This window comes from Rhamphochromis sp. 'chilingali' (genome assembly GCF_963969265.1).
Source record: "Rhamphochromis sp. 'chilingali' genome assembly, chromosome: 15".
Lineage (NCBI taxonomy): Eukaryota > Metazoa > Chordata > Actinopteri > Cichliformes > Cichlidae > Rhamphochromis > Rhamphochromis sp. 'chilingali'.
In genome coordinates this window covers 16,586,901-16,614,422 of record NC_137942.1, presented here as the reverse complement: position 1 = coordinate 16,614,422, position 27,522 = coordinate 16,586,901, and the positions used below count along the sequence as shown (strand labels likewise).

At 41.7% G+C, this 27,522-nt stretch overlaps 1 protein-coding gene across 1 annotated transcript; it reads right to left on the bottom strand.

Annotated features, from left to right (window-relative positions):
• Positions 1-476: 476 nt before the first annotated feature.
• Positions 477-27,494, bottom strand: tbc1d16 (TBC1 domain family, member 16). Its single transcript, XM_080904415.1, has 13 exons — positions 26,512-27,494; positions 21,362-21,574; positions 18,620-18,782; positions 18,161-18,469; positions 11,362-11,556; positions 11,050-11,197; positions 10,752-10,916; positions 9,934-10,082; positions 6,478-6,612; positions 5,489-5,675; positions 4,725-4,904; positions 2,767-2,913; positions 477-2,117 (listed from the first exon to the last, which is right to left on the bottom strand). The coding sequence occupies exons 2-13, from the start codon at positions 21,540-21,542 to the stop codon at positions 1,824-1,826; spliced, it is 2,253 nt and encodes a 750-aa protein (XP_080760541.1). The 5' UTR covers positions 21,543-21,574; positions 26,512-27,494; the 3' UTR covers positions 477-1,823.
• Positions 27,495-27,522: the final 28 nt, after the last annotated feature.

Here is a 27,522-nt window from a genome sequence, read left to right as displayed (position 1 = left end):
TTTCTGACTTTGCTCACTTCGCCGCAGCCTCCCCATCTTTAAAACTCTGCGGGCATCTCCAGCAAACAGCTGCACATGATAACTAATATGTCATTTACTGAGGCTGCTTGCTGAGAGATGCAGAGAACCGAAAGAAGGGGGAAGTGCGGCGGTGTGGGGGCGGTGGAGAAAGCCCGATTGAAGATCTTAATGTTGCGTTTTAGCAACAATTTAAAGATGTTTTCACTTAGAGGCCTGTTGCTCAAAATGTCTCAGGGACGTTTTCCAAGTGGAGATTGCCTTTAAGTCTGATTTAAGATCAGCACGCATCCCTCCTCAAAGCCTAACTGCTAAAGCGGCTGGCTTGTCTTTCTAATTTATCTACCAGGTTTTTTTCTGCAGGGTGGCTGCTGCTAATCTGGTCGTAGGGCATTCTGTGACTCACCAGATGTTAGCGGCCAATCGAGTTTCCACACACACACACACACACACACACACACACACACACACGCACGCACACACACATACATATATCAAAGATTTTAACACTTCTGTTGTCGAGTGAGACGAAGCAAAAAAACAAAACAAAAAAACACAAATACATTCATGTGAACTGATTCTTGAGTGTTGTCATTCATTTTAAGGTGAAGTGGAAAGACTTCTGGAAGGAAAGGGGGGAAAACAGACTAAAAACTGTGCTGATAATTTTTCACAAGGCTGTCTAAACATGGTTCAACACAGACGAGGATGAAGTTTCAAGTAGGAGAGAAAGTCATCAGTTTTTCCTGTCTGGATAAAAACCGCCGTCCGCGCTCTCTCTGGCGTCACACCCATTCGACACCTCGAGCAGAAAATACATTTCATTTGCTTTTTTATGCTAATGTGAAAACGGGAAGGGAAGAAAAATAAATATCCTATTACTCAACAGGTAACATGACAGCCTGACTTTCTCAGAAGGAAGAATGTTGTTGTTTTTCTCCGGCTCCTCAGGAGAAACTACGAGAAGGTTCTTTCCCATCATCTGATGAGGAAATACAAGAAAGCCCTCAGGATGTGTTTGTCCTGTAAACACATTCTTACCGTTTTCTAAAAACAATTACTGTACGCTGTGCCCTCTATATGTAAAGAACTGCTCATGCAAGGATATAATATTGCTAAATATTTGTAACTGTTGATATAAACGCAAAACATTCACTTTGTTTAAAAATCAAACAAAACTTAAACAGACCGCTAATCCATTCAAATTCATCATATGTAGGTTAACGCCTCTCTGTTAACACCAAAGGATCAGGTTTCACGTTAAAAATGTCCTGCTCAGACTTGAGATATGCATGTATAAACTTGATACTCAGACAAATATTCCACTGTCAGGACATGGGAACAGTGTTCAAAATGTAAAGTTCAAGTTATTGTGAATGAATCTCCAGTTTGTTTTGACCCTGGGTCAGCATCCGCAAGAATTTAGCCCAGTTGCCTCGGACCCTGATGTGACCCCCTACCCACGAAGCCCCTGGAAGAAAGCCAAGCCAGCGGCAGACTAGAACCTGAAAGTAACTCCAGCCAACATAGAGGCTGGTGATTGTCCATTTTGCTCCTGGAGGAAAGTAGCTTCTTGACCTCTGATCTATCCAACAGCGAATCCTCATCACGGAGTCTTGTGAAATGAATGTTAATAACAACATTCTGGTAAGGCAGTGTTCTACATTGCTCCATGTGTGGCAAAATATCCTTTTTAAGAGTGTAAAACTAGAAGCATGGACGATGGAGAGACACAGAGAAAGAGAGAGATGGGGAGGGGACAGGTGCTGCACGGTGACAAGCAAAAGCACCTCATAACCTCCACCTCAGGTCTGTTTCCGAAAGGTGAAAATGTCTCGAGTTTTAGAGCCTCTCTTGCCCTCCGGTGGAGGTGTCGGGGTGAGGTTCGGTGAGGGTGTGGATGACGGGGAGGGTGAGGAGGGCTGGGGGGTGGAGGTGCCTCCATAGGGGCAGCTCTGCGAGTCTGGATGTTCACCCGAACACTCCACGGCGGGGATGTAGCGGCTGTCCCACATCCCCGGGCCGCACAGTTTACAGAGGTCGTGAAGGCTGCACGGGATCCTGGGAAGCAGGCGGAACTGGTAGAGTAGACTGCGGGCCTGGAAAGCAGGACGAGAGGAAAGGAGTTCTAGTTTGCCACGATGCGGAGCCAATAAATGCAACACAGATCGATGCTGATATCAAACAGCGCATTAAAACACCAAAATAAATCAATGGGCTCGACTCCAGGCTAAAAGATAACAAAAGACTCTCAAGGTCAGAAAGCGTGATGTTGCCTAAAGCTACAAAGTCCGCATCGCATGCAGCAAAGCTGTGGAGTTACACCACCTGCATGCTAACATGAACTCGCTGCCTGTGGTTGCAGTAGTAACACACAGTATCCATAAACATGAGGAAGCAGGCATGGACACAATAGCCGGGATGGAGATCATAAATCCTCCACTTTGGCATGGCAGCCTCCCATTTAGTACCTCAAGGCCTCTGTGGGCAACTTAATGTGCATCAGTTGCTTTGCTGCAGCATTGGGGCAGGGCTGCCTTAATGCAAGCAGCACTGGATTTGGTTTAAATGTGTAGCAATGCAGCAGTCTGTCGAAGAATTCTTATGATGATCGTAAACAACCGATTATTCTCATATTTGGAGATTGCTGCGTGATAACCTTTATTTTTGGTATGAAGGAAGCGGAGTAGTGAGATGAAATGGTAACATAAAGGCATGAAAACCAAAAAAAAGGTTTTACTGTGATACCTTGCGCAGAACCAGCTCTCCGTTCATGTGCATGGAGAGATTGCTGAAGTGCAGCAACATCTGGTCAGTAGCGAGCTGCTGCTCTGTCACATCCTCCCCGTAGAGAACAATGATGGCCACACACAGGAACAGGTGGAAGTAGTCCGTCTAAAGAGGAGGAGATCAGCAAAGAAGTGAAAGGTAGAAGGAAAATATGCATATTATCAGCTTCTGTGGTGTACAGTCAGTTATGTTACTAATGCAAATTTAAATTTCAGTAAGTGCTTTGCATTTATTCATGCCTTTGTTATAAGGAACAACGTTAAGGACACGTCTAGGATAAGGATACATCTACGCTCACTAATATTTGCTCAAATGTCCGTTAACAAGTTGCAACTCTATCAGATGCTTTTGGTAGCCATCAACAAGTTTCTGGCATAATTTTCTGGCATGATTATGGTTGGATATTTGACCCCCTTCCCGGCAGAATTGGCAGAGTTCGTTTAAATTGTTTGGTTTACTGGCATAGACCAGAGTTTTAAGTATAGTAAATAGATTTTTAATAGCGTTGAGGTCGAGGCTTTGTGAAAGCCATTTCAGAAGCTTAATGTTAGCCTGGTTTATCCATTTAAAAACCAGTTTTCTTGTGTGTTTGGGATAATTATCCTGTTGAAACACCCAGTTGTATCCAAGTTACAACCATCTAGCTGCTGATTTGAGTGGTTAATTCCAGCAACTTTGTGGAATATATGCCACCAGAGTGGTGTAAGATCAGAATAACTTGTCCTTACGTATAACTGTCTGTAACTTGTGTAAATCTAGATGATCACTGAGTTCCTCGAACCTTCTCATTGTTCTGAGCGTTGGTTAATCCAATGGGAGGTGTCTACCAGAAACTACCAGCTGTAGCCAATCATGATCACTAATGAAAAGTTGATATGATTTGGCAAGTTCAAAGACACTGTAGAACCTTCAGGACCATTTATTAAAAGATTTAAGTGAGTGTATATTTACGTTTGACCCTGTGTGGATGCAGGTTCAAATAAATCATTAAAAGCCCAAAAATTACCATGATTTTCAATACGAAATTAAATAAGGCCTTTATTAAATCTACTGTACACAATGAGCTACTGATGTGCAATAGTATTTGTTCAGTTGTCCATAACACTTTAAAATATCTTCCCCCATGCCTTTATTATAGGTCTGTTTTCACCTCCTGGTGGAATAGCCAGACTTTTACATTTTACCTGTCCTTTTATCATTAAGAAAGCAATAAATTCTTTAAGAAAAGCAAAACATTTTTCATGAAAAATCTATTTTTGGACTAACCCCAAACATTTCGTTTAGCAAGAACTGTCGAGATAAATATTGTGTGACCCAATATTACACGATTCTTCCCTTTCACAGAAAAATCAGATATCAATCAGAAATTCTTGCTTTTAGCCCATCTGGTATGTGACACTCAACTGTCTAAACCAAGGTTTCACTCTCATATCTCTTCTATCACCACCTGTAGCTTCAGAGCAGAACATCTAGAAGAGAGTTTGAGCAGATGGCATGAAGCAGTGAGGCTGATATTTGAGGAGAGGTGTTAACCTCTTTCTCACTACGCACTACACAGGCATGACTAACTCTGATAAAATACAGAAAGGGTGGGAAAATATGCACTGGGTAGATCGATTCAAGATAAGCCAAATGACTTTTTTTTTTTTTTTTTTTTTTTTAAACACAGTATTTTTACTTTTTACAATTTGTTTTTTAAGCTAATATGCTATTAGGGGTCACTGTAATCTCTGGGAATCAAAACCCAAAAATAAACAAAACCATTAAACCCCTTGAAGAGCAATTACAGGTTTTAAAGGCAGGATTACAGAAGCCTGCAGTGGGAAGCATTAAAGGAGTAACATGCAGCGTAGTATATGCAAAGTTTTTCTTTCAAACTTGTGTATGCAAAGGAGCCGTTCGGACTTTGACCTGACCTGGTAGTGTGCCCAGCACGCCTCCCACATGCGCAGGGCCTCGGTGTCGGGGAACTCTCTCTTAAAGCAGAGCAGGATCCAGCGATGGCAGAAGAGGAGTTGGAGGCCGTCCTCCCCGAGCCTGGTCAGGTGCTGGTGAAAACGTGGCAGCATGAGGCGCAGCAGCTCCCGCAGGTACATCTGGAAGCAGGATCATAGAGCTGTTTAAGCTTATTTCTCCTTCTATTTAAGCCAACTTTATGATTGGCTGCCCTTCATAAACTCAAAGTTTGAACAGCAGGCTGTGGAGCTGTGTGGCTGGGATGACCATATTAGGGATATCTACCCTCACTGACATCACAGAGTCAGAGTTTTATACTGCATAGTGGCTCTATAGCGTAATGATTTATACAGTCACCTAACAAGCAAAAAGATCCCAGGAGGAGAGACAAATCCCTTGAGGATTGCATCAGGAAGGGCATTCGGCATCAAATATGCAGCACCAACAACTGTGGTGATGACTTATGAATAAGGGAGTAGATCAAAGTAGCTTTGTACAATGTGATTCATCAGAAAACTGAAAGAGTTGTTTAAAGAATGAACAAAGAAAGCTTAATCTAGCCACTTGCATCTGGTCAAGAAAATAGATATAAATGTCTAAGTTACAGAAATTGTTAGAGACAACTTGAAGCTGAAGTGTCAGAAAGCTGTGGTGTACAGCGTCTCTGCAGAATCAATTCAGACATTCGTACAACTCACAAAAGACGCACAGAGAAACTGCCTACCAGCTGCCTCTCCATGTCTTCGTCCCGCGGGGAGCTGATGAAGATGGTGTTCTCCATGAGGCCGACAAAGCACCAGAAGGTGTCGCTTTCATCCTGGATCTCAGTGAGCAGCGGGGCCACCAGGTCAGACATGCCCTGGCAGTAGCCCATGTCAGGATTAAACACTGCATAGTTGAGCAGAATCCGCCTGAGGCGACAACAACCACGAACATCTTAGTGGTGTCATAACATCTCAGCATCTCAAAAAAAGTGCTGTAAGTGGCCACAGTAGAACCATAAACATAAACCCCTTTCACAGTCTCCAATACAGCCTCTACACAGTCCTGCCAAACCAAATGTATAGTCCCACCCAAACACTCTCAGGTTTTTTTTTCCCTTTTTCTTGCATGGTTACCAATTTTGAGAAAACTTCCTTTGCTGTTTTCAGACCTTAGTAAGTACTGCATAAACAAAGGAAACAGGCTAAAGATAGTTTCTGTTGTTTGAGCACTAAATTAAAAACAAAGACTGAATTTGTGGAGACGGAGACTGCAATATGAGGATGCCGGTCTCTCTGCTTAGACTAAATGATCCAGACAAATGTCTATTTGACATATCAGTAATAGCTGTGAGCTAACTTATGAGATGAGTGCTCTCTATCTGGACATGTGCAGTGCTGGTATCACCCCAGCTCACATACAATATGAGACATAATGCCAGGACAAATACCAGGAGCCTTGATGAGAGTCACTAAACTAATATGCTATTTAAATCCTCTTGCTCCTCGTTTGGAAAGCTATTAGCTCTGAGTATGCATCAAAAGTGCTCAGACGGCTTAGTCAGAGTCAATAAAGCATGAAACTCATTTGCCGTTCCCTCAGGGTTCAGAATATGAAATGAATAGGTACGCCTGTGCGTTGGGCTGAGGAACGATAAGGCTGGACTGGGAGAAGGTGACAGATAGAAATTTAAAGTGGATGGGAAAAATGAGAAAAAGATGGTGGTCTGACCTCATGATCTCCACATTCGGGTTGTTCTCGCCTCTAAAAAAGTGGTTGCTGCGGTCCGTTCTCACCACGTCTTTATCCACCGTGAACTGGACCTTTCTCCAGAACTCACTGTGCTCCTCCGGGCTCATGGACAACCTGAGAAAAATTCATATAAACACCAGAAAGCAACAGAAATATTAAGCGAAAGAAAAGGCAAACTTAAAGTTGCAGCAGTTAATAAAGCTGTTAAAGCGGTGGCGTTAAAAAAAAAGTTTTTCACTGCACAGTCTCTTAGGAAATGCTTGGTAATTAGAATCACAAAATGAAGGGTTATCAAGTGATCGTTGATGCAAATGTGACTCAGGTGTAACACTAACACTTAGCTAGAAATGAACAAAAAATCCAGGGGTGTGTAAACAGTGGGCCTGGCAGGGTATTTTACAATCAAGTGTTCCACTGAGAATAATACCACAACCATAAAACTCCCCCTATCCTTCCCTGTAGATGTTAGCAACTATATTAGCAATGTACTCTGAGTGTGGCACTAATGTACTCAAGTCCTAACAAGCAGAGGGGATTTAATTAACACTGTTTGTTTTCCATGAAGCCCCACCAGGAATAATGAGCGCACACCTGATGCAATGCCACGCAACTGTTTAGTTTTTGTTGTGTTCGTGTCCTTGGACCCTTCTACTTCTCTTTGACTTGAAATTTGAATTGTTTTCATCACTTTGTAGTTCATAAGCCTAGACAATAAGAACATAGATAGTTATAATTGAATGAGGCAAAAATCTGTATTTTTATGTGACTTTTCTGAGGTGAGACTTTTTTTGAGGGAAAAAAAGTCTTAATCTATCCCTCGTTTCTATATATTTTGCAAAGATGGGACATAGGTGCAGCAATTTATTGAAAAATGTGCAAACATACATGGAAATACAGGATATAAGGCAAAAACAATTCTGGTTTGCATGAGTCTAACAACCTTGAAAGTCAGTATTTGGTGTGACCACCTTTATTGAGCACAGCCTGAACTCTCTTAGGCACGTTTTTGTGTATTGTGTTTAAGTAGTCTTCAGGAACACTTCTCCAGGTTTCTTGAAGGACAGTCAAAGCTCTTCTTTGGATGTTCGTTGCCTTTTGTTCTGTTCTCTGTTAAGATAATCCCACACTGCTTCAATAATGTTGACCTCCAGGCTCTGGGGAGGCCAATCCATGACCAACTCCATCGCACTGTGTGTGGGATGCAGTCGTGGAGACTTTGAGACTCTTTCCACGTGGCAATTCATGGTGGATCAAACGCTCTCTTCAGATTTTTCAAATTTTAACTAAAGAAATAAATTGTGTGTTTTTTGTGGCAGGCTGCAAGTAACAAAGTGCCTAAAGATACAATTTAATGTTGCTTCTCTTCCAAGTTGTCTTTTATGTGTAGACTGGTTCATCCCCTGAATTAGGTCTCTTTTATATGCTTCAATGTTTCACAGGTCTTTGTTAAGTGGCTTAATCAACAAACAACATTACTCTGAAAGCGGTCATATACTATACAAAGACTGGACGAATGAGTAAAAAAAAATGTCCAAAGACTATTGCTCAAGACCCCTTTAAAAACTACAAGAAAACCTGGCTCTTAACAACTTTCTTAAACCAATAATGAACTATTTTTAATTTTAATCTTGATGGCATTGATATATTTTTTTAAACGTTCTTCAAGCAGGAACTGAAAACAATGAAACCTTTATCTGCTTTAAAAAGAAACCTAATCGGATGATATCATCTGCCGGACATTATTCAGGTTAGACCAGAAATGCGATTGACATGATTCCTGTCATGCCACAAGTGAGAAGCAGCAAGTTAAATTTGACATATGTATGGTAAGTATAAAAGCTCAGAAGCCTTATCAACTGGATTATTTGGTATCCAATAACTAGACTGTGATTAAAGGCCAAAGGCTTCTCATTGTAGCAGTATAGGTAAGATCTTTTAAATGTGTTTTTATTGTTTTGTTTTGTTATTTGTAATTTGAGGACAGATCTGCTCCATTTTCTTTTAAAAGTTGAGCAGTCTTAATTTAAAAATAGCTAACCTACAGATACAATTTAAAATTGGTTCTTTGCCAAGTTGTCTGTGTGTATAGACCCTAAACTGGTTCATCCCTTGAGTTAGTCACCCGTTTTTAATCCTTGAATGGTTCAGAAGTCAGAGTTCAGTGGCTTAACAAAAAATCTCCTACAAAAATCATCAGGTAGAAGGACTAGAGTGAAAATGACTGAAAAAGCAGCCAAAAAGTCCAAAAAATGTCCAAAGAAAACCTCTGAAAAGTCTTCAGAAAAGCCTGGAGAGCTATTGCTCAAGACCACTTTAAAAAATTAAAATAACTTTTATTTATAGTATAGTATACTTATACTTATAAGCTCTAAAAAAAATGAAATAAAACAATTTATCTTCAAGTTAGCCAGAGGACATTTTCTTATTCAATATATATCATGTAATAAAAGCTGCAAACAAAAAAAAATTATGACAACAGCTTGAAATGTTTTTTAAATGATAGGGATAAGAAAAAGGACAACTACTGGTATGCTTAATGTATGTTCACATTCCTCTGTTAGTTTCGCATATTTTCTTGTTGTGCGCTCACATTTCAAATTCAAATTCTATTTGTCACGTACACAGTCATACACAGTAATCACAATAATCTAGTGTCAGTCTGGTTAGTTTTGCTTTACTTGTTATTGCTGCCCCATTTCCATTGACGGCCAGGTAGTTATCACATCTGAGGGTGACACAGAATGAAAAGACATGTCTCTTTGCTCCTAATGATCAACTAGTGGCCCCGGAGGCTGGCTCTACTCAAAGGCTCTTTACAGGAATCCACATCACAGTCAGAACAAGGACTCTAATTACCTGACTTCAATAAGACCTTCTCAAGCACTCAAAATGTTAATAGGCCATACACATGAAACCTGTCCAATTATCATATTCATTACAGACAGAGGGGCACAATGTGTGAAAATATGTGTACACTTAACCTTTTTGATGGCAGGCTGGAGGCAAATGAAGACTGGGGAACGTGCTCATGTGTGTGTGACATGTGCGTGTGGTTGGCCGTGCATACCGAAGCTGTGTTCTGTTTTTTTGTTTTTGTTTTATTTTTTCCATCCGACAAGACAGTATGATCTGATAAGCGCTGACATGTTTTTTTCTCAAGAGACCTTTTATTTCACACCCAGCACCTCCCCTTAACACTTTCCTGATTGCGCCTATTGATTGCTGAGCGCCTGCGATGAAAAGCCACAATAGGCTCACATATGGTTTAATGTTTGACTGACTGAGCATTTGGCAGCAGACACTGCAGCCACATGATAGTTTATCTGTGTTTCAGAGAGTGAAGCATACAGATGTCTCTCAATACAAGCTTTTTCTTTTTTTTTAATACTTTTAAAAAGACTTCATGATGTTAACACTGTACTTCCACAAACATACCTCCTCTGCTGGATGTCATGGTACTGGCTACGCTTTTGCAGTCTCCAATCTTCCCTTTCTTGGGAAGAGGAGTCATAGCTGTAGTAGTGCAGCAGGAAGGGCCACACCTCACCACGAATGGATGGGTCGATACCACCGAAAAAGATGGCCTGGTAAAAAGAGTGTAGAGGTGAGCACAGAGGGAGTGTGTTCTCTGCGTTCAAAGGGCAAGCAGGGGCCAAAACTGATAACTATGAGAGCAAACCATACTTTATGCAAACAAGGCATGCAGACAGTGCGGCACAGCCTGCAATGCAACTATCACCTCACTAGGCTTGTTTATCAAGTGCTGCAAAATGTTGCAAAACTGAAACTTCTGTAATGTTAACGGGGGGGGGGGGGGGGGGGGGGGGGGGGGAACAAAAAAACAAACACTGCTTTGTCAGCAGGTCCAGCAAGAACAGTCCTCTTTTGCAATTCCTGCACTTGTGCATTTACTGAGGAAATGTTTTGGTCTGAGTCTAACGGCCTCTGAGTCATTTTCAACAATATGGTAAAGTTTAAACTGAGTCAATCAAAGAAGACTGAAATGAGTCACAGGGGGACAGTGGCCAAGACCAATCCTCTCATCATTTACAACCTGGGAGTGCTGATTCAAACTGAAACTTCAGTGTAGGGCTGAGTTTCAAAATGACTTTCCGAAGCATGTGCTACCAGAAAATGTGATGCTTACAGTATGGATAGGTATGACTGAGCTTAACATATTAGCTGATTGATTACGTTCTGACTGATTCCTCAGAATTATAATAGCCTGCTTGTGTTCACACCTGCATACATACCTTGCGCAGCTTATACTCCTCCTCCACCTGTCCGTTCTGGTTGAGGTGACGTAGCCAAGTGGTGACATCCAGCCTTCGATAAAGCCTCTCTTCTGGGTGAGTCTCGGCCGATGGCAGGGTGGGCCTCTGGATGGAAAACTGCATGCAAGACTTCTCATCTGACACCTGATGTTAAATGAGACCAAAGGGGAGAAACACATTGGCGAGGACACTACAACTGAATAAAAACTGTTAAAAAAAATGCTTCCTTTTCCAATAAAACTAGAAGCCAAACTGGGAATTTGGGCTGTAACCCGACCTGGTCTTTGAGCTGAGTTTCTCTGCAGCACTTCCACTGCTGGAACACCTCAGCCAGCTTGTCCAGGCCAGCATGATGAAAGTGGAGGATCTTATATTGGCTTTCTCTGCTAGCTATCACCAGCTGGCCACTAGTGCAGGCCTCGTCACTGCAACAACACAATGGTGAATGATAAAGTCAATAACTACTGTAGTAATAAAGAACCTCACGCAGCGAACAAAGAGCCTGTGAGAGAGAGTGAAACATTACGCAGTAGCGCAGCAAAGTGACCCCTCGCGACCTTTCTCCGACCTTTTGCACTCTCCGACTGACCTGAAGAAGAGTCTCAACGACCTCATGTGACCCAGGTCGACCCTGAAAACTCCACACAATTGCTCCAGAGCTAGGAGCTTCTGCTGCTCCTCCCACCGCATGCCCTGCGACTGGCTGCTGCTCTCAGAGGGGGCATGGCTGTCCAAACTTGAAGCAGAGCTGGCCGAGTGGTTCATGGATTCCTCGCACAGCTCCCTGGAAAACAAATAAATTTAAAAAAAAAAAAGAAAAAAGATTTTGGAATCAGAATTTGGGGGTTTGTTTAATTCAAGTATTTTCCCCTTTACATCACAATAGGGAGTCTTTAAATGTAGTTTCTCTCTCTTTGCTTCTTTAACCTCACATTCAGATAGAAAGTTGTGTTTTTCAACGTGAAGCATTGACAGTGAATATCACAAAGTCAGAGGCCGTTGGTGGAGACACTCCTCGGCTCAGCTCTTCCCTGTTGTTTTATGTCTCAATATGTTTTTCACCAAGAGGCTGAGAATAGGAGGAATGCATGGAGGCGTCAGAGGACAGAAACACACACATGCACAAACACACAAGGAAATCTGTACACACACAAATCACACTGTCCGCTGTCCAATTTCCCCTGTCATTCCCTCATGGCAAGCATGTTGTTCCCGGCACTGAAACCTGAGCTGAAGGCTCCTCTGCTGCACGAGGAGACACACAAGAACACACACATTATAATCACACGTGTGTGCAGAGAAACATGCATGCGACAATGCCAAAATATGTACGTGGCCAACACAAACACGCACTGCGCACCGCAGCAAACCACACGCCAGCCAAACTGCTCGCTGGCTGGCGTGTTCTCTCTAACGTACACACATGTAGACACACACACACAGACGCTCAAGAATGGACCATAGCTAATGACCAAAATGCACTCGCAAACACGTCTCCAGACCTGCTAACGCTGAGAAACAGAAATGCATTAAACCCGGCGACATTTGAGAAGCACACGTGTAAATTAAGTTGCCTGATTATGACTTGCTATAAATCCTACACACACACACACATATATATATATGCATCAGAAATATATTTTTTAACAATACAGCCAAGAAGAGGTCATTCACGATCAAAATTTAGTAAGAGAAGAATATCAATTTGTAAAAATGTATATATTTTTTCCACTCTGCTCGCATCAGCTGACACGTTGGCTTCTTTGATCACGAGGGAGGCCGGCTGAGCCTTTTACGCCCCGAATCAATCATGTCTTGCTAATAATTTGCCTGTTAGCAGATGGAAAAATAACAAGGCTGATCAATCCAAGCTGCACTGTTTCCTTATGCTATCTGGTGATTTACTGCTCTCTGTCTCATGTATCATGCCACAAACCAGACTGTGGAAGACTACGAGACGGGGAGAGAGGCGCAGAGAGTTCTGGTAAGAGAGTTAGGCAATGTGAACTATGAAGGAGATCTTTTAACGGACAACTGTGTTTCCCCTTTTTTTTTGTTAAGTGACTGTGAAGGCCCATAAGCCCATTTACAGCTGACATTTCCTTCTCTCTTTCCTGCATGCTTAAGACTCATACATTAAAATCTTTTTGTATATTTCGCCACACAGACAAAAAAAAAAAAGTAACAAAGGTCAGAGTGAAAAAGCACTTGATTTCTGAAATCTGAGCATGGGTCATTCACTGTGCTGCGTTCAAGCGTAAACTCAAGAAGTGATTAACAACATCTGTCAGTGTTTAGAGCTCGATTCTATTCATTTATATTAGGGAGCAAAAGTAGGCAGCAGTCACGCCATAAATTCTGCACAGTGTACATTATATAAACAAGCTGTTTTGCTTGAGTGAGACTGCTGTAACCATCATGTCCCACCAGGCCAGGGTGAGATCAAACTGCCCTGAGGCCCTGTGTAATGCTTCCCTCCACACACATAAGGCTTTACTCCGGGGGAAAGTGCTGCCAGGTCACCCTGAGAACCACCACGCAGTGAACAGGCCTACAGAGACTCCCAGGTCCTCTAGCTAATCCCTGGAGAGAACAGGGAGTTTAAGGGAGGGCTCAGATGAAGGGGGCGGTGTGGGCGCACACTGAAAAGTGGTCAGTACAATTTGAAGTTTTAGAAAAGGAGAAAAAACATCCAGCATCATCTTATCCTTTTCGGAAATAATCCCTCAAAGGCACTTTCTGCACTCTGGACACTCTTTTGTCCATATTAAATGTACTTTAATTTGATTATAAACCAACAGATAAAGAAGAAAGAAATATTTCTGCTGAAAAAAAAAATCCTGTTTACCGATTTTTTCCCCCTTACATAACAATTAGGTAGTTGAAAAAATATTTAAACATGGAAAACTGGAAAAACAAGGAAAAACTAAGATCGCAACTGCCAGACCAAATATACGTAACAAATGGTTGCAAACGTTTTCAGGCGTCACAGTAAAAAACCACTGTTCTTAGACATAATCATATACTAAACGTTCCACAAAGTGCAGCCCCAAGAAGGCAGTACGCATTGACAGCATCATAAACTAATGTTAAACTTTAAAGAAACTTGTTAAGAAGCTCGACAGAGATTGCTGCAGATTTCTCTCTCTCCCTCTTTTTTGCCCTCTCCCACCGCTCTCCTCTTTCTGCCCCCCCTTTTCATCCGCTCTCACTCTCATTCGCAGAGCTTTCTCTTTGAATGATTCCAAGTGACATGTTTCCAGTTCCTGGCCCCTTAACAGTGTCAATTAAAGCAAGAGAGAGAGAAAGAGAGATTGAGTGGGTTCCAGGGTTTTGGCTGCTGCTCTGCTCTCTTCAGTCCTCTAATCCAGAGAGCTGACATTCAGCCCAGCACAACAACCCTGGGAGCACTGAGAATCAAAGGGCTTCACACAGACTTTAGGAAGGGGAAGGGGAAAGGGGGTGGTGGTGGTGGGCCGAAGTATTTGAGAGGTGGACAACACCAAACGATACAACAACTCGAGAATATGCAAAAGGAAGAGATGTGAAATAATAATAATGAGAAAAGTGGGAGGAGTTGACAGATATGGAGAACAGAGGAGAATCCAAAAGAAGAAGAAAAAGAAGGAGGGGGGAAAAAAATAACAGGCAGAGGAAAAGATGGATACAGTGCCAGAGAGCTGTGAAGAGACACCAACAGCAAGTGAGGCAGAGAGTTTTGGATGAAGAGAGGGACGGAGTAAAGGTTAGAAGCTGTGAAGCAAAGAGCAATGCCAAGTCACACACTGACTGCACTTACAGCGAATGTGAAAAAGTGGCTAAAAACACTTAAAGTCACACTGTCTCACTCTCTCGCTTTTTTTTTTCTTTTTTGGTGGGGGTGGGGCGGTGGGGGTGGGGGTGGGGCGGTGGGGGGGGGGGGGGGGGGGACACTGACACAGGCTTACACATTTCTGGGCAACATATCAGGCCACATAGCTGCGTGAGGAAACATCCGCGAAGGGAATCATAAAATCACACGACCGCGAGGTCTGAACAGCAACGCAATTACTGTACAGATGGCTCCCCTGACTACAGAACAGTGTGTGGAGGGATTGTGGTTTGGCTTGCTTTATTTTTGTTTGTTTTTTTTAGGATTTGGAGACTTATTTAAAGACCTCTGTGACATTACACAGCATTTAGATCGAAGGCCAATTTAAATAAAAATTGAAATTGTGAAGCCTGATAACATTTCATGGTTCCTGCTGAAGTCATCTACCTGCTTTCAGGTCGCTCGGGACATTTAGCTGTAGTGCAGTGAGCCACCTTGTGGCTTCAAACTGTAAACCAGCTCACATGCAATCAATTCTTTTCTTTTTGGCTCCACCTTCTGGTAGCTTAGGGCAACTAAAAAAAACAATTTGTGAATAAAAATAACACAAAAAATTACAGTAAGGGAAAATTTAACATTATGTTATTCGAAGCCACAACAAGAAAGGGAAAGAAATCAATCATTTTGACTTTATGGAGCAACTTAGCTGATATTAAATAGAATGAAATATTTACTATAAATTTACTTTGGAGTACCACTGAATACCTCGAGGAATGTAGGAACAGCCCACTAATATAGCCTCATTCGCTTTTAAAAGAAACGCACACAATCTCATAATATTTATAACACAATCTACTCACACAACACTTCCATGATCTTTAAACGTATGCAAAAATAACCCAAAATAACCCTTCCCATAAGTTAGTTCCTAAACACGTGGCAGGCTCAGTCTGAAAAAAGCTGTCCAAAGTTTTTGATTATATTTTCTTAAAACTGCGCATAACAGGCTTTGAATGTGTTAGTTCCTGTTTGGTGACTGGTTAGAAGTGTTATCCAGTCAACAGAGATGTGTGTATGAACCCTGCTGTATGAAACAGAAGTGTAAACGGTTTAGCTTCACCTTTCTTTGTTTGTTAAATAAACTTGAGAACCTGGAAAACAACGGGTCAGTTACTGTAGTTTTCACACAGTGTCTTTATTTTTATGATAACAAATACAAACACAAAACAATATGTAAAATGCTAAGTCACACCATCCCTCAAAAAAACCCCAAAAAACCCCAACAAATAATTAAATTTGAATAATTTTAAAACTGAGTTTGCACGCACTGAAGGATTTAGTGTTGCATTGTGCTTAAAATTTATTTATATATATATATATATATATATATTAGGGGTGCAACGATACACAAAATTCACGGTTCGGGTCGGTTCGATACTTTGGTGTCACGGTTCGATATTTTTTCGATACAAAAAAAATGTTCATGCCTTTTTAATTTGTCATTTATTAAAATTATAAATATATTTTAACTCAAAAGTACAGTTTTTAAATTTAACCCTAACCCTTGTGCGCGTTTTTTATTTTGACAGCGAATGCGCACCTGCGGACCACTTATGTGCAGCCCTGGTTATATAGCTCGTCATATTGCAGCCACAGAAATTCTTTTGTCCATGAAACCATAAAGCTGCACTTTCTTTTTGCCTTATAGTCTGATTTGTCATAACTTCTCCGTTTTGTGGTAAGCTTTTCTTTGGCTGTCACTTCTTCACCCTGACCTGTCTTATTTGGCTCAGCAGAACTAAAATATATATCTGTCTGTGAAGGTTCTCAGTCATCCAGGTCATTGTAGTCAAATATATATCCTGCTGCTTTTACACACGCACTGACCTGTCTTATTTGGCTCAGCAGAACTGAAATGCTTTTACACACGGACTCACATAAGCTCAGCGATTCTCTGCGCGATCAACCTCTCACATGTTTAAGCTGCAGGAGATTTCACTTGTCATGTTTGCATAGTAAGCTAACGATTAATAAGACGATGTCAGAGGAATTGGTGCACAAATTATCATCACTCACAGATCAGTGCTGTCGCTCTCTATACACAGTTCGCGCGATTGCAAAGTGAAAGCAAAAAAACAAGCGCAAATTCAAACGCGATTTCAATATGTCACATATTGACAGTGGCTCACCGATGCCAATGACATAATTACCCAGCTACATTTCTGAAAGAATGCAAAAGCATTGACACATATTTTTCCTTCCTACAATAGCCTGACGGGCAGGGCAGAGATAGATTTTGGTAGCCCGACTGAAAAAAATCGCTAGCTCCAGGACGTCGGGCTAGCGATATTGCAAGCCCTGTATCTGATTGAGGAATCACTCATCTTTGGAAAAGAGAGTTTATTACAGAGAAATGTCTCTTTCCAAAATAAAAGCTATACTATCCGCTTCTTCTGGGCTATATTCTCAGCAGCATAAGGAGAATCATGTGCTAACAGCTGTCTAAATGACTCGGCTAAAGTTAGTAGCATGCTTGTTGTTTTGGTCTTTGCACTAGGATGATGTCGGCGTAAATGTGCAGTCATATTCGTCGTGTTCCCACTAGTGCTTTCAGGTTAATCTCGTTGAAATGACCTTAACGCCACAACACGGCAAATCTCCGTTAACGAGCTACCGCCGATCGCCCCGTGTGTGGGGCTAGACGGCCAACACGTTAACGAGCTAACTGCGCTAACACACTAGTTCCCACCCATGTAATTGAGCATTGCATGGCACATCCAACATACTGTTTTACTTTAGTCCATGACTCGCTTACCTTCAGGGTCATATGTCACATGAAAACCAAAATAATTCCAAACGCCAGATCTGAATGAGGGTGGGGGAGGTCCATGTGTCTTGCTAGCTTGCCCTGTGCTCTTCCTTCTGACTATGCTGTCTGTGTTGAGTGCTCAGTGATCTGCGCTCGACAGTGCAGCCTAGGCGGAGTAGTCGAACGCAGATTCACTGAGCGCTCAACACAGACAGCATCGTCGGAAGGAAAGTTGATAAAATAAATTACAAATGTTGTATTGTTCATACATATGCGTACCGAACCGAAAGCACTGTATCGAACGGTTCAATATCGATACGAATATCGTTGCACCCCTAATATATATATATATATATATATATATATAAGAAGGAAAAAAGTGACCTGACCAATTAGTGTGTTTTCGTAATAATAATAATAATAATAATAATAATAATAATAATAATAATAATATTTTTTAATAATTATTATTTTTACTCAACCTTGAAGGGGAAAAAAAAACATACAAAATTAAACAGTTTAAACTCTCCTATGTATAACTAATAATAAAGATTATTGTCTTTATTCAGGACAAGGTTATAAGTTGCCTCTAGCTACTAAAAAGCTGTATAAAAGATAATTTGTGCCAAATGCAACATTTGCTCATAATTGTCAGTCTTTTTATTATTAATTGATTTGTGACTTGGTGAGCCAAATTTTCCACTAATGTGGGCAATAAATTTATTCTATTCTATTATTAATAAGGCGACTTTCAATCCTCTCACTGACCTGCTCTCGTTGTCCAGGAAAACGGAGCCACTGCTTTCACAGAGGGCCTCACTAACGGGGGACAAGCAGAAGGGAGAGGAGAAGGTGTCCGAGTCCGAACCCATAGTGCTGTCCCGGCTCACTTCATCAGACAGCTCACAGGAGCCCTCGTCGCCTTCCTCCCCACCTGAGGGGAGCTGCTGCTGGTGTGAGGACGGATCGGCTCCAGCCTCGACCACCAGGCTGTGGCTCTCTGTGGAGGTGCTGCTCGTAATGTTCCTCTCCTCATCCTCGTCTTCCTCCTGGGCTGCTGGGGGACGGGAGTGAGGTCTGGAAAGGATGTTTATAAATTGAGTTCCTTGAGAGTATTTCAGTTCATGCTTTACTGAAAACTGCTTCCCACTACTGTGTGGTGCTGATCGAGATATCAGCACCGCATAAACAACCCAGAGACACATTTTAAGTAACACGTTCTTGTACCGTCTGCCTCTGCGGCGGGCGTTCCTGCGTACAGGCGAGCTCTCCGGAGTGATGTATCGCAGCGCCTCTTCATCCTGCCTCTGGATGCGGGAGTTGGGGACCCAGGTCAGGATAAGAGTGGTGCCCAGGCTCTCATCCTTCTCCACATGGACACAGAGGTAGCCTGCAGAGGGCAACAAAACCTTGATCGTGTTATGACTAATTATGGTGGAGGTAATTTGGGAAAGTAAGAAGAGCTTGTGAAGCATTTTATATATAGCAGCCAATTTAAAACAAACACGTAACTCGAGAACAGGGAGATGATGATGACAGAGGAAGTGTTGCTCATATATGCCAGGAAAAAAGACAACACGTATTCAAAACCACTCCACTAGCCGTGTACGGTCTTTACATGTATGAATAAGGCAAGTAGACAAAGGTAAAGCAATTCAACTAACGACCAAAGGCTTCATAAAACAGAGGAACAGCTCTTGTTTGAATTTATGAGGCAGTACAATAAAAACCTGAATGAAGTTTACAGCAGCTTATCGGACACAGCTATAAATGTCACATGGTTTAGAGCCCCTTTAATCTTACCTTTTAGATAGAGGTTAGAAGTATAACTCTAGCTATTTTAACCTTGATTTCAAAGCAAAAGTGTGCTCTTTTGGATTAGCAGCAGTATCAGTGAGGTTTATATAGGTTTATATTAAATCAAGTGCCTTTTTACTCAATTAAATTTACTGCTCTTTTTATATTTTTAAAACGTCGTCTCACATTTTCTTCTTCATTTATCGTTTTATGGTTTTCATGTTTGTCTTTTTATATTCCCTTGTGTTTCTTCTATATCTAAATGCATGATAGCTAAAAGAGTGTGACATCGCTTGCTTCACAGTTGAACACTTTCCCCAAACAGGCAAATTTATATTCCATCTATTCAAATCCAAAGGTTATCACTAGATCATTTCTACATATTTGACACTGGTGTGAAATTCTATCATCGCTGGCATGTGGATTGTTGAGTTGTGGTCACAAACACGTTTTATTAGGTCAAAGTGACCTTGACCTTTGACTGTTGAGTTCATACTTCAATCCAATTTGTGCTTTTTGCATTCACATACAGTGCTTTGCACCCCTCATTTCTTTACATTTTGCTTCTAAGGAGCCAGACTTTTTTTTTTTTTTTTACATGGTCTTGAGCAGTAGCTTTTCAGGCTTTCTGAATATATTTTCAATTATACCAGGGGAACACTTTTGTTGGTTAAGCCACTTAACACTGACCTGGGAGTTACTCAAACATACAAAACGGCACCTAACCAAAGGTAGCCAAAGATAAGACAGTTGGACGAGTGTGAAATGTTTGCACCAACAAAGTGATTTCTACAGAGCCATGAGGTGAAAACATTTGAGGAAGAGACAAGAGAAGAAGCGTCAGGCGTTAACAAAAAAATAATAATTATAATAATTCAGCAAAAGGACATCTAGTCCTTTTAGTGAATTATTATAATTTTTATTAATTAGTATAATTCCAGCTATAATTTATAGCTGGAGAGTGTCTGAAAGTCACATCCTATTCAGCTGATCAATGAACTGTTCACAGAAGCTTTGTCAGGGTGGCTGTTAAGAAGAAAAAGAAGGCTGAGAACTTGTCAATATCTAAGGAGGAGGTCGGGAGAGAGGGATAACAGTGTCTAGACCCATCTGTAAAATATGATGGAGACTGTCATGGTTTGGTGCTGCATTTCAGCCCGTGTTGGGGATTTTGTCAAAACTGAGGTACAGAAAAATACCTTCAGATTTTCATCCACCATAAGTATCTGAAAGATGTCTGACGTGGCACCTGCTTTATTTTTCAGTATGACAGCGTTCCCAAAATACACGGCCAATACGTTAAAAGCTTACAGGGATAGAAAAAACACAGAGTGGAACATTAGCCACGGACTGGCCAACCCAGACCCCAGACCTCAGTGTGGGATCATCTTGACAGATAGAGGAACAAAAGGCATCCAACATTCAGAGAAGAGCTTTGAATATCCTTCAAGAAGCCTGGAGAGCTATTCCTGAAGACTGCTTAAAGAAATTACAAGAGAGATTGCTAAGAGTTCACGCTGTGCCGTGACACTAAATATTGACTTTTAACTGCTGTGTTTGCCTTATATATACTGTAAATTGCTGCACCCATTTCCCATTTTTTAGCAAAATAAAAAGAAATGAAGGGTAAATCAAGACTTTTGCACAGTAGTGTAATCTCCTGGAGTTTCTCAAATAACATGTTCTGAAGAACGAGGCATGTCACATTGACCGTCTTTGCACTTTGACCAGTTGTGCCAAACCGCCAAAGAGATATCACATTCACAAGTTGGAATGAACACACATCCCCCAAAGTATAACACCTCCGGTTGTGGTGGCTGCCAGCGCCGAGGTGTAAAAAGCACTTCCATGCCAGCTACAGATAGATAAAACACAATGTAATGTAATGCATGCGCTGCAAATACAACACAATCAAACAGACAAATGCACTGCAAAGTCAGTAATACCCTGCAAAAAAGTCTAAGTAACAGCTGGGGACAAATAGCTGACTTGAGCAAATTAAAAGGGTACAAAACACTTAACAAGTGTCTCAGCCATTTTCACTTTTTCATCATGACCTCTATAAACAACTGTATTACTGTCTTGGCTACTTGCAGCACATTTATGTATTTTCTTCTGTTGTATTTGTCAAGTTGAAAAGTTTAGAAGAAGAAACACTTGGTTCAGTCTAACCTGGGTGGTGCTCAGCCAGGCCAGGCAGGGGCTCCGCGGGGTGCACGCAAACATTATTTTTGGAGAAGATAATCTCGCCATCCAGTCCCGAGCGTAACGATGAGCCCCCCGCCCCAGGGTTAAAGGTCAGGAGGTCGGAGGCCTTGGAGGAGGCACGCCGTAGGAGCCGACCCAAAGACATCTCCTCAGGCACCAGGACACTGCGCCCATCCTCTGAATATGAGAGATTAGGGAGTAGAAAAAGTCATCAGGTGAAGGGGAGGATATAAAGGAAAAATTAAAAGTATAATTTCAGTAAGGTAAATATTTGACAGAAGGTGCAGCACAAATTGGTTTAAGAGCTGCACTGATCCTCCGTCACACGTGTGCTAGTATTTACTGCAGTGTCCTTAGTGCAACGCCCAGCCCTACAAGGATCCCCTCTCCCCGCCGTACTTGTTCAGCACTTCCCCATCCCACATTTTCTCTGCCGTGCACCTGCGCTCCCAAACACATTACCACCTTCTGCATACTGTACTACTGTGTAGCCGAGGGTGTCCCACCTTTTGCAAACAGCACACACATATGCCGTTGTGTGTACACACACGGAGAGAAAGACGTGCGCAAACACACTTTACTCCATCTGTGTGAAATTCAGGGCAGTTATCAGTAGCCAGCAGATGACATCAATGCCAGCAATGAATTGGGATCAGCTTGTCACACCAGCAGTGTTTAACTTGTCTGCTTTAGAAAGAAAGCTTTGTGCGATGTCAAGTTAGATGTAACAGGGCTCTTTTGAAGCTTCTGCTTCAGCGTGTTGTTGAAGGCTTTCGTCAATGATAAGGTTTAAAGGGGATCTTAGTTTGCAGACTCAAAGAAAACTAATTAAAGCCTTACTTTTGCATTTAACTTCTCTTCATTGACATCAAAGAACTGCAGAATGCAATGATAACTTTTATTTATCTTAGCTGTGCCTGTATCTTTGAATCCAATGCAAGTGTGTAACCTTGTTCTCTTGCAGGCTGAACACCCCGGCATGTACTCCTCACTATCTGAGGAATGTTCCCTGCTTTTTCCTCAGAGGGCATGTTTACCTCTGCTTGATTAAGAAGCCACCCCACTTCCTGATGCCAGGCCCCAGACAGGAAAGCTACTGGCACGAAATCCGGTGCAGGACCACTTTTTTGGGGGGTGGGGGTTAGAAAGTGTCTGTGGTTTCTTGCAGATGTCAGTAATCTTAGGCTTAGTCCCATTTTACTAGTTTTGCTCATCACTGTTTTTAATTTAGTAGATTAATTAGTAGATTAACACATTAACATTTTGTTGAATTTGGCACAAGATTAGTCTGCTACTGAACCCGTCATAAGACAATCTATTGTGCACTCACCTGCCATTTCATTAAGTACAACGGTTCAGCTGCTTAATACAAATGTCTGATCAGCCAATCACATGACAGCATTCAGGCACAAAGACATGGTCAAGATAGCCTGCTGAAGTTCAAACTTGGGCTGGGCCATATTATACCCTTCACGGTAATACCGGTATAATGTTAGGCAACGATAAGAAAATAAAATATCGCGATAGAATATGGGTAAAACGCGCATGCGCAGTGCCTTTGTTCCAAAAAGCATGGCGGCAACGGAGAATGAGAAGAGGGGAAGCGGATCGTTGAGTGCAATGGATGAACCAGAATTGGTTTGTAAAAATGGTGCAACTTCAGTGATGTTGAACTGGTTTGGTGTTTGTCTGTCAGATACACAACAAAGCACATTTTTTTGCAGAACATGCAAGCGGCCGGGTCCCAAAGTCAAACGAACAACTGTGGCATATTGAGAGTTAAAAACTGTCTAAATGATTTCACCTTTAATAAAATGATCAGCACTGCTGCTTTACCAGGTGTAACAATTAAGTTTAACATCCAAGCATCCATGAAAACAGAATTTATTACATTTAACGGAGTTAGAAGTTAGCAGGAAGTTAGCTCGCTAGTTTCACTAGCTACCTAAGCATGATATAGCATGTTCTGACTGAGAGATTTCTGAAAAAATTAAAACGTACAGCTCTGCTATCACTTCCAACATAAATGAAGACAGGAAACTAAACAGCAGTGACGTTTGTAGGGTTACTGAAGTTGGGCTAGCTGGTATATAATGATGTGCTACGTGATCGCTAGCGACACAGCTATGTTAGCATAGTAAAAACAGTGAAGATGCAGGATGAATGCTAACACTTTTCCACTCGATAAACGTGAGGGTTCCTGATGGTTAGAGACAAATGCAATCGCATGGCAGCATGCTATAAACGGACCAAACTTCAGTCTGAGATAATCCAGCCACAATACAAGGTTAGTCATTAATATACTGCAACAACATGGGAATAGAGCAGCTGTGATAGAATACAGCATTAAGGAATCAATGGTACAGAAGTGGAGGAAGCAAGAAGTATGAGTTGAATAAAGTTTGATTTATCTGACTGCTTTGTTTCGCTTAATGTGCCTTATAATCCCGTGCACCTTATGGTCCGAAAAATACGTATTTGACTTTTTTATTTGGCACACTGCAGTTTAATGTTGCAAAGCACCTCTTTTTAACTTCAGTGGATATTATACATGGTTATGCTCAGGATACATCTGCCCATTTCTACTGGAAATGCCCTTGGATTAAACTTTCAGCAAGAAATTTGCATTTGCACTGTTAAATTTTTATATAGCTTTAATGCACATAAAAAAACAGCTGCTTTTTTTGCGCTAGTAAAGTTGTGGAGTTGTATTTTGTCTCCCATCAATTATATTGTCAGTTATATCGTTATCGCAAATTTTCAAATATATATCGTGATAAATATTTTTGGCCATATCGCCCTGCTCTAGTTCAAACTGAGCATCAGAATAGAGACAAATGTTCATTGCATGGTTGTTGGTGCCAGACGGCCGTTCTGAGCATTTTAGAAACTGCTGATCTCCTGGGATTTTCCCACACAACCATCTCTAGTGTTTACAGAGAAGGGTTGAGGAAAAAAATAACCAGTCAGCGGCATTTGTCTGCGTAAAAATGTCTCTTTGATGAAACAAAGGTTTGCAGAACAGCATCAATGAATCCACAACACCTCAAACACTGAAACAGATGGGCTGCAGAAGTCGACACCACCTATAAGCTAATAACAGGAAACTGAGGCTACAGTCCACACAGGATCACCAACAGTGGACAACAGAATATTGGAAAACATTGCCTGGTCTGATGAGTCTCAATTTCTGCTGCCACATTTGAAGGGTAAACAACATAAAAATCATGGATCCATTCGCAGGTCACGTGATGGTGGTGTTGTGGTGTAGGGGATATTTTCTTGGCAATCCTCCACAGTCACCAGATTCAATCCAACAGAGCACCTTTGGGATGTGGTGGAACAGGAGATTTACATCATGGATGTGAGCCAAAAAAGATTTGTGTGATGCTGTCATGTCAATATAGACCAAGATCTATGAGGAATGTTTCCAGCACCCTTTTTGAATCTGTGCCACAAAGAATGAAGGCAATTCTTAAGGGGGAAGGGGGTTCTAACCACTACTCGGAAAGTACAGCTAATACAGTAGCCTATGAGTGAATATACATAAATACTTCAGACTAGCAGTAAATGAAGAAAAAGAATAGTTGTATTTCTGCATACTCTGATCCATGCACATAAAACATGCAAACTGACCATTATTCAAATAATAAGAGGGCTAGACCGTAAAAATGATTCTTTTGTGAAATCCCTGCTACTGTGTAGTTATTTTGGTCTGTATGCGATTACAGGGTGAACCGGGTCATCTTCTCAATCAGGCTGGACAGCGTCCTCTCACTCTTTCCTTCCCCCTTCATCTTTATGCTGTCAACGCCTTGGCGTGCGCGCACATTCCCTCTCTTCTCTGACCTTTCAGTTTTATCAAACCGCTCACATGCTCAAGACTGAAACACCATGTTCGCCTCAGTCTAGTCCTGCTGTGACAGACAGAATGATGCACATTTTTCGCAAACTTTTAACGGATCACCTGCCAGAAAGATTGAAACTCTTAATGTGAACATGAAACTTTGCAAGACTGAAGCTGAGCTGAAAATGTAGAAAGCAACAAGCTTCCACGATCTCAAATTCTCACCTCTGGGCTACATTAATTAAGTTGTCACATTGTGACATATGAATGAAGGAGCCAATACTTAACACTCCTATTTCATCACCACTGTATATTAATGCCTAAGGCAGGTGGAAAAAAGGAAGGCTGAGAAACAAGATTCTTCTGAAGTCAGCGAGTTATGATAAAATGTTACAGGTGACTCAGTGGGAAATGGTTATAAACACAGCATAGTTCTCTCATTTTTTCTTTTTGGTGTTTTACATGTTAAAATGACTTAAGTGTAAACCAATATTAAGTTTTTTCAGATATGGTGTTGATAACTTGCAGTACAAACAGGACAAAGATAAGTAGCTTTTTTATAGATAGAATTGAAAAGATGATTCACCTTTTTTAATTTTATTTTATTAAATATGAAGTGATAACATGTATCCATCTCATTTTGCAACAGAAACAGACCACAAACTATAACTTGTCTCTAACAGGTCCCACACATAGGGAGCACTTTGAGAAACTTGACTTAATTACGATGCGCTCAGGTTATACAGATTAGACGTGCACCCGTGACGTGGGTCAACGCGTTTCTGAGGACATAAAAGGGTGCCTGGGGGTGGTTTGATCCCTGCCCTGACTGCGGTGGGGCAGCCTGTGCAGCAGAGGCGTGCCGTGATGTCCATCAGCTATCAATACAGTCCTGACAGGCAGCATCCGCCTGACAGCGGAGGCGAGGATGGACAAGCCTATTTACACGCAGGCCCTTACGAGTTTTTACTGTGGCTCTGTGGCCTGAGCCTCACTCTGTAGCACCTTGAACATAAATATTTTACTTTAGCTCAGCTGAGCCATGGCCGAAATCCGACTGCTTGGCTGGTGTTTTAAAGCCGTCCGCGTTTGCATGCAACTTAAAAGTTGCCGGGAGACAAAAACACTTCGGGCTCGTACCGGAGAAAAGCGTCCTCCTCGGCGCTTTGGCACACACCTGTTCCAGCGGCAGAAATGAATGAATAACAAGCAAATTGTAGAGAAGCGGAGCGAGAGGGGAAGGGGGCTAAAGCAGCTGAGCTCTCACCGTCAGTCCCGCCGCAGGAGTCTACAGCCCACACCGGACAGCCATCACACCGGGCAGGCAGGGGCCGAGCGGGACGTACCGGCGCTGTCTCGCCTCCTTTCTCCCAGATCCGGCTCTGTTGTTATTAACTGTAAGTCCTGTTTGTATCCTTGTTTTCCGACAGGGCACGCTACATGTCTGACTGCTGCGGTTTCTACAGCGGAAAAAATACACTTCCGGTTCGAATTTTCAAAGTAAAAGCTCGCGCTAGACTAACAATGCGTGCGGTTTAATTTGTAGCCCGCACATGTCGCGCTTCCTACAACTACCCGATCGTTTGCGTCCTACTTGACTTCACAGCTCCCAGACCAATCCACAAATTTATTGCTGCTTCCGGAAATTTAAATGGGTTTTTCAATCCAAAAAAGCCTGGGCGTAGATTTCATATTCAAAATAGTGAAAGAAAAGTTGGAGCATGGCTGCATTTGAAAATACAAATGCATTTCACACCATCCGCAGTCGTCATCGGCCCCAGCCTATCATAAAAAAGCAGAGCTTTTTCATCATAAGTGACGTTTTAAAGGTCACTGGCAAAGGCTTGAATACAGTTGGTCAGAGGCTCTTCACACACCAGCACTGCTGCCTTTACCTGCCAGTACAAACCTGATTATTTTTTTAGGTTATTTCCCACTAGAATAATATGCTTAATGTAAATCATACAACCATACATACATACATACCACTCAGAATACAAAGTGTGCAGTAGTTTTGTGTCAAATGCATACACTAGTGGGGCATGCAAGTCCAATTACTCAGAGGGAGCATGATCACCCTCATCCAAGGATTCATCCAGCTATGAGTCAGTTACATCATGGTTGGCTTTTATCAAACTGTTCAGAGGACACAGTAAATGTGACATCTCATCATAGTAAATGCTACACAAGTGCTGCAGACAAACAATTTTGAATTATTTTTTAACTATTTCACAAAAAAATAAATGCAAAAATCATTTTCAAAAATAAAAACAATTAA

What these genes read in the sequence shown, in the direction of transcription:
- tbc1d16 (XM_080904415.1), bottom strand. Translation starts at nt 21,542, where the DNA reads ATGTCTTTGGGTCGGCTCCTACGGCGTGCCTCCTCCAAGGCCTCCGAC. An exon ending in AAACTCAGCTCAAAGACCAG is followed by an intron (nt 10,917 to 11,049) that starts GTCGGGTTACAG and finishes ATTTAACATCAG; the next exon opens with GTGTCAGATGAGAAGTCTTG. An exon ending in CCGAATGTGGAGATCATGAG is followed by an intron (nt 5,676 to 6,477) that starts GTCAGACCACCA and finishes TTGTCGCCTCAG; the next exon opens with GCGGATTCTGCTCAACTATG.